General features: G+C 39.4%; 1 protein-coding gene across 11 annotated transcripts in view; it reads right to left on the bottom strand.

The window, feature by feature from the left end:
- SBF2 (SET binding factor 2) overlaps window positions 1-13,639 on the bottom strand; it is a 528,961-nt gene that overhangs the window by 42,296 nt on the left and 473,026 nt on the right. For 8 of the 11 annotated variants that reach the window (XM_077963424.1, XM_077963418.1, XM_077963419.1 and 5 more), the window contains 2 exons: window positions 12,186-12,382; window positions 9,361-9,501 (listed from right to left, as the gene is read on the bottom strand). In XM_077963424.1, the coding sequence (XP_077819550.1) occupies window positions 9,361-9,501; window positions 12,186-12,382 (338 nt within the window). Of the gene's footprint in view, window positions 1-8,220; window positions 8,317-9,360; window positions 9,502-12,185; window positions 12,383-13,639 lie in introns of all 11 variants that reach the window. The other 3 variants (XM_077963415.1, XM_077963417.1, XM_077963416.1) reach the window with 1 other exon arrangement.

The following is a 13,639-nucleotide window of genomic DNA, read 5'->3' as shown; positions in this document are numbered from 1 at the left end:
ATATTTTTGCAGTAGAGCATTAAGCATTGCCACGCTATCTTCCTTCTCTTTCCATTTGGAAATTACATTTATTTTCCATAAATACTTATGAGCAGCAAAAATTCATAACCCTGTGACAATACCCAGTACCACTAATAATACAGCTTGTGATGACTGATGTAATGACGTCTCTTAAAATCCCTACTTGCACCAAAATGATAGGCAGTATTAGAGATAATAGTTTTGTAATTTGAGTAATATATTTTTTCCGACAGAAAGAAAGGAGTTTATGATGATGGCACACCAAAAATTGTGAGCAGTTTTAGCACTTTCCAAGCAAACAAATTGCTCAAGTCAATTAGAGGAAATGATTTTATATTTATTCAGTCAGGATTGCAATCTTTAATAGTAGTATTAAGTTATACAATGCAAAATTGTGTAACATATGACATAACAAAAATCATTCGAAGTGAGTTTTCATTCCCACTTCACTTCTTTAGAAGCAGAAAATGAAGGGCACTGATGGCTCTGGTGGCCAAAGGAAGTCAGAAAGTAAGGGCTGCAGAGGTGCTGGCTGATGACAGACAGAGAATGTGACTGCAAGACAGAACAAAGGCTTGGGACGACATGGCCAAGGCACACTGTGTGGCCTCCTCTGTGTTGGCTGACTGCTCTCCTTTCTGCCAAAATTTTGAACTTTCCTATTGAAAATGGGACACTAAGATGATGATAGTGATACTTGAGTAGTTCCTGATTCTGAGATACAGCTTCCTTAACACATCACACTTTCTTACGCTAGTCTTATTGCCTGGAATGATTTCTCCCATTTCCTTACCTGACACATTCCTACGTAACCCTTAAGATCCAGGTACAATGTTAGTACCTCTTCAAGGCATTCCTGACTGCTCCCAAACTGGGGAGCTCTATTTGAACTTTGATCACATTGCATCATGATTATCTGCATATTCTTTCACTCTACAAGATTGTATGTGTGAAAGGAAAATAAAAACTCAGGACTCCAGTTCATTATGCCAAAAGGAAAAAATTAGGCTGAAAGCTGAGACATACAAGAAGCTGCTTTTCCTTTTGTTCCTAAACAAACAGCTACAGTTAAAAGGTTAAATTTATCCACAGATAGCTACTGGTATGTTCACTTTATCTTATAGACAAATACATAATTGACCATTCTCCTACCTGCTCCTTTTTTCTTGCAACATGTGGATTACTATACCCTCCCTCTTTCTCATTTAAATATTAAAGCCCTCAAAATCATTGTTGGAGAAAGGCACAGACCTGTCTCCAGGGTGAGTCCTTAACCTTGGCAAAATAAACTTCTGAATTTATTGAGACCTGTTTCAGGTACTTTTTGGTTTACATGTGCTAGTGAGGGCAAGCACCCAATCATGTTTATTCTTGTATCCATGCTGACAGCCTGAAATACAGGCACTCAAAGAATTTGTTGATTATTTACTTTTTGCAAACCAATACATTGTGAGCTGTTGTGACTCATTATTATACCTTCAACCCAATTATTTGCACTGAAAGAGTGAAAAGAGGGGTATTAAACAAAAAATAGTAAGGACTCCCCCAAAGAAGGGCTCATCAATGAAAAACTGCCAAGTTTTGGCCAATTAGTAGAAAATCAGCAATGATAAAATGGCCAGTACTGATATGGGGCCAGCAGGGGGCTTTGAGAATTCTAATTCCATCTGGAAGTCATTTTAACCAAAGGAATTAGACTAGCGCATTGGTTGTTGGTGGTGAGGTCTACTTAGATTTCCTGAATGATTTCTAGATGTCCTGGGCACTTAACACCAGCAAAGGGTCTCAGGCAGTGTTTTTCCAAACTGCAGGATCATCCTTAGTGGCTTGGGAAGTCACTCTACTAGGTCAAATCAGTATTTTTTTCAAAATTAAACATTACAGTTGAAAATACTAATGAGCACTGCATGTGGTACAGATGAATATTGTTTCACAAAACTTTTGTTTTAGTGTATATATTATACATTTTGCATGTGCCTTAGTACTACCTGAATTGTGATATAAAATGAATGGGTATGTATACATATAAATATAAAATACATTTCTTACTGTGAGTCATGATCAAACAAGTTTGAAAGTCACTGGCTAGACCTAGGGCATATGCCTTCTATCTCTTGCCTTAGATCAGTAAGGCTCAAAGCAATTTAAATGCAAACGTCAACTTTCTTCCCATTTCAGCAGAGTATTAGGCAATGGCAATGATAACAGTAACTATAATAATAATAATGACAACTAACATTTATTAAAATACTACTATGGGCTAGTTACTAAGTTAAATGTTTTACATATATTATTTCATTTATTCCTCATAACTACCTTAAAAATCTGTATTATTTATTACCTTAATTTTAAAGATGAAGACACTGAGAATTAAGAGGTTTCCTAAATTGTTTAATCATACAGTAAGTAGTGGGACTATGGTTTGAATTAGAAAGTAACTAAACTCTTAATATACTGTTTCCTGAGGAACCATGTGACCCTGGAACCAATCAGTAGGACTGGCTAAGGGGACTGCTTCAGGGAAGATAAGACACAGTTCATTTTCCCCATAGGAATGCATTACTGTTCAGAGAACCAGTGTTTCCTAAGCACTGGTGTTATTTCCTCTACTCTGTTCTGACGGAAGGGGAAAAGGAAAAGAGATGCTTAGGTTACATGTGGTGCCTTATTTATCATTTTGATCTTATAACTGGCCCAGTGCATGAGACACAAGATATATTCAGTAAATATATCTGCACTGATACGATGCAACACTGAACTAATTCTAGTCCCAGTTGTACTGATACTTGCTGTGTGGCCTTGACCAAGTCACTTAATCTCCCTGGGCCTCTTTAAATACCTATCCTGGAGGTTATTTCAAGGATAAAATAATACATGGAGAAAAACTTAAAATGTAAAAGATGAAGAATTAAAAAGCTGCCTCCAAGTGGCTACTTCTCAAATATACCCAGCTATTATATTTTGGTATTTGAGAGGCAGTACTGATTTTCTCAAGGCATTTTTCTACTCAACAAAGAAATTTATCCAAGTTGTAAATATAGGTGCTTCCCCCACTGGGCTTAAATGTTATTTTAATTTTAAATGAAAAACAATGTGATCTATTCACTTCTTACTTTTAAAGTGATTCCTGTGTAAAAAAGGATGCATCCCTTGTATTAGGAACTCACCAACATGCATGCTGAATGCAAAGTGATCATCCTGACTGAAAAAGAGGTGAAGGTCAATTTTAACCCTGGCTCATCAGACCAGGAGAGACACACAGTGGAAATAACATAAGAAAAGTAGGCCAGGCGCGGTGGCTCACGCCTGTAATCCCAGCACTTTGGGAGGCCAAGGTGGGCGGATCACGAGGTCAGGAGATCGAGACCATCCTGGCTAACACGGTGAAACCCCGACTCTACTAAAAATACAAAAAATTAACTGGGCGTGGTGGCGGGCGCCTGTAGTCCCAGCTACTCGGGAGGCTGAGACAGGAGAATGGTGGGAACCCGGGAGGCGGAGCTTGCAGTGAGGGAGATTGCGCCACTGCTCTCCAGCCCGGGCAACAGAGCGAGACTCTGTCTCAAAAAAAAAAAAAAAAAGAAAAGTAGGAACTAGGACTGTATGAAAATGAAAGCAATGAAAAAAATTGTGAAAATAGGGGAGCAAAAAGAAAAAGGCTAGGAAGAACTAGGGGTCAGGGTAAAAAAAAAATAATAGAAGAAGAATTAGATGATAGGAGGCTCCTCCCACAGTGGTACCTAACTCTGGAAGAATGAAGAGACTCTGTACTGTGAGTTGATACAAGGAAATGAATTCCTTGCAGGGCATGGGCATGTCTAACCTAGTCTTGCCTTGTCAGTCTAAATATGTGTCTGCCTGGCATGTTCACATAATAGAGAATCTTCTGAGATCCTTAACTTGCCTGCCCCAGTTCATTCCTCCTACTTTGAGAAGGAATGACACTATCAGAAGAAACACAGAAACAGTTCTAGAGATCACAGAGAATGTTCAAGGTGTCAGGAAACAGCAGTATCTCTTTGTCCAGTTTATCACTGGGGCTTTAGAAGGTTTTGGAGGCTTTGGGAGTGAAGAGTTAAGAGATGGAGTAAAAGAATTAGATTTGCGTTTCTGGATTTTAGCTTAAGATACCAGAATGACAAGCACCTGGTTAGGAGTACAAAACTGTCATAAGGAAACAAGCCAAATTCACAGTAATTTTCAGCAGAAAGTATTTGAGAAAGGTGTCAGAAATAATAATTATAGCCTCAGATATGCACATAGAGGTCATAAATTAAATAGGAGATTTTAATCTGAAAAGGTAAATACAGCCTTTTGGGTGCCTTTAGGATTAGCAAAGAATGGAGTCATAAGAATATAACCACTACTGGGAATTCCCTTGTATAAAAGAAGCCAAGAGCTGGAGGCCAGGGTTAAAAAAGAATATAATGTAGTTGAAAAAGATTGTTAAGGCTGGGCGGAGTGGCTCACGCCTGTAATCCCAGCACTTTGGGAGGCCGAGGTGGGCGAATCACGATGTCAGGAGATCGAGATCATCCTGGCCAACATGGTGAAACCCCATCTCTACTAAAAATACAAAAATTAGTTGGGCATGGTGGCACATGACTGTAATCCCAACTACTCGGAGGCTGAGACAGGAGAATTGCTTGAACCAGGGTGTCCGAGGTCGCAGTGAGCCAAGATCAAGATCGCACCACTGCACTGTAGCCTGGTGACAGAGCGAGACTCCATCTCAAAAAAAAAAGAAAAAGAAAAAGATTGTTGAAAATCCATGAACCTTTGGTACCAACATAAAAGTAGAGACAATTGTGTAGCACAATTTATATTATAGGCCACCTGGCCAAATGTTGGAATTGATAACATGGTGACGTGTACAATGGCAAAATACAAGATCAGGTTGTGGGTGCGAGGGCTTCAATTAACTAGACATCTGCTGAAAGCTGCGTTCTCTAAAAGTTGAGTGGAAAAATTACTGACTTGCCTTGCTGACAATATAAACTTTCATATGGTAAATAAAGCAGTAAGGGGAAATGCAATCTCAAATCGAATTCTGACAAGAGTGCTTAGCAACTGAAATACCAGGACCCTAAGGAGAAAAATCACTGTACCATCTTTTAGTTCAAATTCACTGAGAAAGAAATGATGAGAAGAACAAAGTTTGTATCTTAAACTTTAAAATAGTAGTACTCTAAAAATCCAGAAAAATGAAATATATGGCTGTAATGGGTTGAAATATGTCCCCCTCCCAAAATTTATATTAAGTCCTAACACCCAGTGCCTCAGAATATATATAATTAGTTAAGATGAGGTCATAGTGGAGTAGAATGGGCCCCTAATTCAATATGACTGGTGTACTTATAAAAGGAGAAATTTGGAGCTAGACACAGAGGGCGAATGCCATGTGAAGAGGAGGGCAGAGATTTAGGTAATGCTTCCAGAAGCCAAGCAATGCCAAAGATGGCCAGCAAACCTCCAGAAGCTAGGAGAAAGGCATGGAACAGATTCCTCCTCACAGCCCTCAGAAGGAACCAACCCCCTTGACACCCTGATCTTGGACTTCCAGCTTCCAGAACTGTGAGACAATAGTTGTTTAAGCCACCCAATTTGTAGCACTTTGTTATGGCAGCCCTAGGAAACTAATACAATGACTTCAAGGCCTGACACAGTAATTGGAAAGATGACTCAAGAAGGTTGAAAGCTCTTAGGAAATCTTGCAATTACAGAAAGTTCTGACGAGGCAGGAAAAGAAAGTATCCAAAAAACAAGTATGACCACTAGGAGATGAGTATGGTTTTCAAAAGGGAAAAAAGTGAATTTTGTAAAGTAGAATCTTTATGTTGATTCTGAACCAAATTCTAGGAATGGATTATCAATGAACTATTTATAATTACTTTTAAAAAAAAGCACTGATTCCTATAATAAGTCACAGCAAAGTAACTACAAAACCCTTGTTGATGCAGTTAATTATTTGAAAGACTGGCAAATAGTGGATTAAAATGACTGACAGAGATTTAGAAATATGGGCCTGGTGAGTTTTAGTGGGAAGACTCATAACCAGTATAGATGAACAGATTGATCTTTTTCTTCAGAGAGGTTTATGTTATTTTGCTGTAGGTCTTTGTCTTTAGCTCTGGCTTGTTCAACATTTTTTTAAACAAAGAATCACATGAGAACAATCATCAAATGTATGGATGACAAAAGGCTTGCAAAACAGCAAATGCACTGCTAGACAGAATCAGGGTCCAAAGGTCTAAAATACCAGTCCACATCCCAAAACATGAAATTTCCTAGTTATAACACTGCTAGTGGGTCCAAAAAGCAACCATCAAGGCCAGTATGTTTTTAAGAACAATAGCACATATGAAGCAGACAGGGACTTCAAATGATATTAATCTCCACATGGGTTAACCTAGTGATGGAGCCGAATGCAGTTTTAGGCTGTGAGAACACCTAGAGTGCTGGGTTCAACTCTGTGGAGTGTTCACAGTGATAAGGATGGTGAGCGGACTACTACCATTTGAACTGGGGATATTCAGAGTTAACTAAAGGCAGGAAAAGAAAGTATCCAAAGGGCCAATATTGGGGATGTGTATGGTTTTCAAAAGGGAAAAAAGTGAATTTTTTAAAGAGTGAATTTTGTAGAAAGCAAGCCTGACAAGAGTTTTTCCTGAAGGGTTTTAGGTGTGGGAGATTACACTTACGTTCTAACCTCAGAGGATAGAGCTAGGGCCAATAAGTCAAAGTGGTGGTCAATATGAGAAAGCAACACATAGAGTTGCTCCCAAATGTAAGGGATTATTTTGGGGCAAGAAATGAGTTTCCCATTACTGATGATATCCAAGCAGAAACAAGATTACTTGCTTAGTGTGTACATATGTGTGTATGTAATTTTTTTGAGATGGAATTTTGCTCTTGTTGCCCAGGCTGGAGTGATCTCGGCTCTTGTTTTGCTCTTGTTGCCCAGCAATGTTGCGATCTCGGCTCACTGCAACCTCTGCCTCCCGGGTTCAAGTGATTCTCCTGCCTCAGCCTCCTCAGTAGCTGGGACTGCAGGTGTGCACCACCAAGCCTGGCTAATTTTAGTATTTTTAGTAGAGACAGGGTTTCACCATGTTGGCCAAGCTGGTCTGGAATTCCTGACCTCAGGTGATCTGCTTGCCTCAGCCTCCCAAAGTGCTGGGATAATAGGCATGAGCCACCGCGCCCGGCCTACTTAGTATCTTTTTAAGACTATTCATCATTATATGGGGATGAGAGGAAAAGTCTAAGATTCTGTGACTTTATTGTGAGACAGTGGGACTTCACAGTTGAGATATCTGGGGCCAGGTGCTTTCCCATGCCTGTAATCCCAGCACTTTGGGAAGCCCAGGTGGGAGGACTGCTTCAGGCCAGGAGTTCAAGGCCAGCCTGGGCAACATAGTAAGACTCTGTCCCAAAAAATATTTTAAAAATTGAGCTGGGAGTGGTGGCACACACCTGTAGTCTCAGCTCCTTGGGAGCTTGAGGCAGGAGGATTGCTCAAGCCCAGGAGCTGGAGGCTGCAGTTAGTTAGCTATGATAGTTCCACTGCACTCCAGCCTGGGCAACAAAGTGAGACCCTGTCTTAAAAAAAAAAAAAAAAAAAAATCTGGTCTGGAATTTCCTCTGCAGAGTGAAAGAATCTCACATAAACTTCCAGAGAACAAAGTGGATGACCTTATGGAGCTTAAAAGAACGAATACTTAGCCTTTCTCTATTTCCTCATGCCAGCAGCTACCTGGATATCACGACGTCTTATTCTCCAAAGCAGTATTTCAGAAGACAAGAGCAAAAATAACAGGACTTGGAGTTCCTTGGATCTGGAATCACTTCTCCTTAACTATCTATACTTCTGTGATTGATTGGTCTTTCTGCCCTGCAAATCTGGAGTATCATGGAGTACTCCCAGGGCTGACTCGTCATTTAGACATGCTCCCCTTACCTCCTAATGCTCCCAAACTTATCAATATATATGACATCAGCAATTATTATACTTCTTGTCCCACGAGGCTAAGTTCATCTGTCATCATGCTAGTAATAAATTTGACCATTCATTCAGAAGAGGGTAATTAAGAACAATTTGAACCATAATTAGTTGATTGAAAATATCAACTATCTAGAAAAATGCTTTCTGCTTTTAAGCTTGCATCAGTGCTCAGTTATAAAATCAATCTTACTAACCTCCTCGAGCAAAGCTATTGGATGGGTTTACATCCAAATGTCCTGGCACTACCTGCTTAAGCACAGTGGACATTCTTGAAGTCCTCCTTTCAGTCCCTAAAGTCAGCCAAAAAGAAGAACAAAAACCATGTTGTTTGGGTTAACATTACTCAAATGACAAAAAGTTATCTTCATGTGTAGCATGTTTAATTGCTGCCAAACATTGTACTTTTAAGTACCCAAAGCTTTATTAGAGATAACAAGGCAATGTTATTATTAATCAGAGATAACACACATATGCAAGATTATAGAGAGTTAGGTTTGGCAAGTGCAATCACAGAATTTAATGATAAATGGAGCAAGGCATGCATGGTGTTACTTTACAAGAAAAGCCACTTTCTGCTTATGTTGAGCTAATTCAAATAGCTGATTAAGCCAAAGAGACCAACTTCTCAAGTCACATGCTCCTGTGTCTAACACATTAGGGTTACCTCTACATGAACCCTTTGGGGTTCCATCACATGATAACTGAAACAGAATATTAGTACAAGTCTTAATGGCTTCATCCAAATCCAGTGAAAACAAACTGTACTGAAAATCATAAAGGTTGCAGATATTTTGGGAATTTCAAACTTATAAATGATGATTTAAATAAATACACATTTAATAAACATGTTCCACTTACATATTCCATGTCATAATAATATTTTAAAGTCTATGAAAGATAAATATGGGAATAAAGGGTGACTTTATTTATATTCCTCACTTCCTCTCCAATTACTCTTTTGAAAAGGGAAAAACTGAGCTGGGTGTGGTGGCTCACACCTGTAATCCCAGTACTTTGGGAGGTTGAGGCGGGAAGACTGCTTGAGCCCAGGAGTTAGAGGCCAGACTGGGCAACATAGTGAGACCCCATCTCTAAAAAAAAAAAAAAAGAAAAAGAAAAAACTGAATCTCTAAAGTTCATTACTATTTACTAGAGATTAATAGTAGTAGATTTTTAAGTAAAAGGAGTTAAACTTATAATCCTTCCGGGTAAAACTTTTAAGAAGTCCTGGTGAAGGAACAGTACAAATAACAAATAACAGTACAAATAACCCTGGGAACAGAATTGACCTTTCATTAGAAGCTGTCAAGAAGAAAAGGATTATCAAGTCTTACCTGGAGATAGAGCAAAGGCTGGTCTGACAGTAAGAGTGCTGTTGCCTCTGAGTTTCTGATGGACAGAAACAGCATTCAGTAAGGCTTGCAAGTATTTCTCTTGTTCTATGCTACTGGAAGATTCTAAAGAGGAGGTAGGAGCTATAAAAGGAAAATATATTGAATAAAATAAACTGTCTCTGTATTAACAAAACAAGTTATCTATCTATCTATCTATCTATGCTTATTTTTCTCCATATAGGCTACAAGTTACCACACCCAAATATAGAAACCAGCCCCACTTAGATTGCCAGTATATTAAATGGCTAATCCTCCACTGTAATGCTGGTTTTACCATACCTACTTCTTGATTGCCTCATTATCTTTTCAGAAAGAGCCCAGGTCTGGAAAACCAGCACAGGGCTATCCTTCCAAGCATAGATTGGGCTTGAAAGCACAGGGCATAGCTTCTCATTATCCAAGCAACTTAAAATGAAGATTTACAAACAACAACTCCTTGATGATATCCTCCAACCATCCTTACCAGGTTATTGTTTGGGAGTGGGTTCCTTTGACATCCCAGAATGGGTAGAGTTAAGAACTTTCCAATATCAGTAATTTTATTTCAATAATTTGCCACACAGTCCCACCAGGGGACATGAGCCTATAAGGATTTGTAGAGGGAAGAGTGGAAGAACATGGGGAGAAGACAGGAGCAACTACTGCCAATCCCTGGTCCGTCTAAACGAGGAGCAAAAAGTATACACAATTGTGAGAGCAATTCTGGGTTGATGGGCATATGAGCCTGGTTTGGGTGAAGCAAAACAGAATCACTGAAATCAGCCCAGACATTTTAAAAGAGGAATAGGGGATGGACTCACTACAAGGACAATAGATATTCATAAATTTTCTTACAATCTGAATAGAAAATAAATAATTAGCATTATTGTATTTTATCAACTTTAATATGTCATCAATTCTAAGATGCACTGTTAGTTTATTGTCTAAGAATAAACACTGCTTATCAATAAAAAACACTGCCATTTAAACTATGACACTATTCTTTCTGATCACATCAACTGTAAGATGCATTGCAATTTCAAAGATATTAGTTGTCGGCAGGGCGCGGTGGCTCACATCTGTAATCCCAGCACTTTGGGAGGCTAAGGTGGGTAGATCACCTGAGGTCAGGAGTTCGAGACCAGCCTGACAAACATGGTGAAACCCCGTCTCTACTAAAAATACAAAAATTAGCCAGGCGTAGTGGTGGGCGCCTGTAATCCCAGCTACTTGGGAGGCTGAGGTGGGAGAATCGCTTTAACCTGGGAGGCGGAGGTTGCAGTGAGCCAAGATCGTGCCATTGCACTCCAGCTTGGGCGACAGAGTGAGACTCCGTCTCAAAACAAAAACAAAACAAACAAAAAAACAAAAAACAAACAAAAAAAGATATTAGTTGTGAGTAAAGGTGTGAGTTGAATATGAAATACAGTAAATTTAAATTAAATTAAAAAAAATCAGCAACCAGTGGAATAAGTTTCAATTGTTTTCCAACTAAAAGCTTAGCGATACACTTATCGGTGCTCCTAACATCATTTGCTCATTTTACATAACTTATATACACTTGTGTTCTATTTTATTATTATTTTATTTAATTTTTTTGAGACAGGGTCTCATTCTTTCAGGCTAGAGTGTAGTGGCGCAACTGTGCCTCACTATAGCCTTTACCTCATGGGCTCAAACAATTCTCCCACCTCAGCCTCTGGAATAGCTGGGACTCAGGTGCATGCCACCATGCCCGGCTAATTTTTGTACTTTTTTGTAGATATGGGGTTTTGCCATGTTGCCCAGGCTGGTCTTGAACTCCTGGGCGCAAGCAATCCTCCCACCTTGGCCTTCCAAGTAGCTGGGACTACAGGCATGAGCCATTGCACCTGGACCCTTCTTATGTTCTAATATACCCACCAGGTGGCTTGGGAGCACACAGTGTTTCACAGGAGAAACAGTAAAAAGTCAATTGCCTTCCATTACACCAATAGTGAGACTCCAAGGCAGGTGGAAGGCTGCCCTCAGTCAACCTAATGATCAAAACATTGGCTGACTTTCAAAAAGCACATGGTTGTACCTGATGAATCAGATTCTGAGTTTACTTCATTTCCAAAGGTGGAAGAACGCAGCCATCCCTAAATTGGATCTGATATCTTAGTGGCCCACTGTTTCATTTTTTTTTTGAGTATCTATTATGAGGCAGAAGCTATGAGAAACGTCAGCAAAACACAGCTCCTGACTTCAAGACCTCAGACCTGGTACTCACAAGCAGCCTCAGAATATGGGGCAGCTGTACGTATTATTTCGCTAGCTTCCTAAAAACCTCTTTGCTTGAAAGCCCCTGAAGCAGCATTTGCAGTCATTAGTTTGTGCGTATGACTTGTAAGAATGAGGATGGATATCTCATATCATATGGCACAGAATCTCGTCTTGCCTCTGAAGCTGTTAAATGTATTTGGATGCTTCCCAGAAGAAAAAAGATTGGTATAACCTAGTTTCCATCTGTGGATACTCTGGTTTGCTGGAATGAAAATTGCCTAGGACCAAAGACTTTATTATATTAATTTCTATTAAAATCCAAGTACAGACCAGACATATTAAGATGTCAAATTCAATGTGGAGCCTCACACTACCAAGTATAGTTCTTGTTTAAGCTGTACATGTTGTATGTAGCAAAATGGAAAAGTTCGTGTGTGAGACAAGACTTGATGAAAAGGTTCCATTCCCAGATTTTACTTCCTTTATTTTTAGTAATACCCTTATGTGAACGGGTGGTAATTGTGTTACAGAGAGATGCTTACCGGCCTGAGGGGAGTTTTGAGATTTGAAAAGACCAACGACTCCCTTCCCATGGAATCCTCCAGATCGGAGGAGCAGAGTACCACTTCTTGAGTTCTTCCAACATACAACAGGCAGGCGATTGTGTCGATAGCAGCGAGCTACTCTCGGTAAACTACTGTCCTGTACAGCTTGAGGTACAACTAAAAGGCCAGGATAGCTTCAGAGACATAGAAGGGAGAAAAGAATGATTGGGGGAAGGAGCAGAGGGGAAGAGATGGGGAAAGAAATGAGAGAAGAGGGAGAGAATATAAGAAATTGAATATTAATATCATAGTAATTTTCTAAGATTCAGAAACATATTAGTTGAAGGGTAAGATATATTTCTTTTCTTTTTTAATTTAATTTTTATTTTTGTAGAGACAGGGTCTCACTTTGTTGTCCAGGCTGGTCTCAAATTTTTGGGCTCAAGCGATCCTCCTTCCTCAGCCTCCCAAAGTGCTGGGATTATGGGCATGAGCCATTGTGCCTGGTCAACATATTTCAAATATGGAACTTAGTTTCAACTCCTGAATTCTTCAGGGATTGAGAAGAAAATCCCTAGATGGTGAAAATAGCTAACTCATCCACTGATCTGTAGTCTTTTTTGGAAAAAGCCCCTTTCACTGATATTGCAGACTTCTGCTGAATAAGTTTAGAAAATAAAAATATTATGTAGAATTCTTTAAAAGGCCTCTGTTGAACTTGCCTTATACATTACTTTTCCACAACTTGAAATAAAGATTGTAAGATTACCGGATTAATGTCAACCTCATGAGAATGACAAGTCAAACTGTCAACAATTCACAGATCACTGAGATGACATCAGAGAATAGAGCATGCCAATATTAGACTGCCTGAGATGGTGAAAGGCTAAAAACCAAAACCAAATTATTTTTGGCATGAGAACAATATGTTCAAATGTCAAATGAGTTTAAATAGTTAATAACACTACATGTTGATACTTACTTCAAAATACTAGCTTATAAAGTTACAGGATATGGTGCTGGGAAAATAACATTTAAGAATACATACAGATTAATAAATGCAAGAAGATAGGCAGGTTTCAGAGTCATTTCCCTTTTTAGTTTACTTAGAAATATTACACTAAACAGATTTTGTATTTATAACCTCCTAACTACTAAGCCTATATCTTTTTTTTGGTGATATATATATATTTTTTTAGATGCAGTCTTGCTCTGTCACCCAGGCTGGAGTGCATTGGCGTGATCTCGGCTCACTGCAAGCTCCACCTCCTGGGTTAGCCATTCTCCTGCCTCAGCCTCCCGAACAGCTGGGACTACAGGCACCTGCCACCACGCCCGGCTATTTTTTTTTTTATTTTTAGTAGAGACAGGGTTTCACCGTGTTGACCAGGATGGTCTCGATCTCCTGACCTCGTGATCAGCCCGCCCCAGCCTCCCAAAGTGCTGGGATT

The sequence above is a fragment of the Macaca mulatta genome, chromosome 14 (genome assembly GCF_049350105.2).
Source record: "Macaca mulatta isolate MMU2019108-1 chromosome 14, T2T-MMU8v2.0, whole genome shotgun sequence".
Classification (NCBI taxonomy): Eukaryota; Metazoa; Chordata; class Mammalia; order Primates; family Cercopithecidae; genus Macaca; species Macaca mulatta.
Note: the sequence above shows the minus strand (reverse complement) of the source record. Positions and strands in the feature narration are given on the sequence as shown.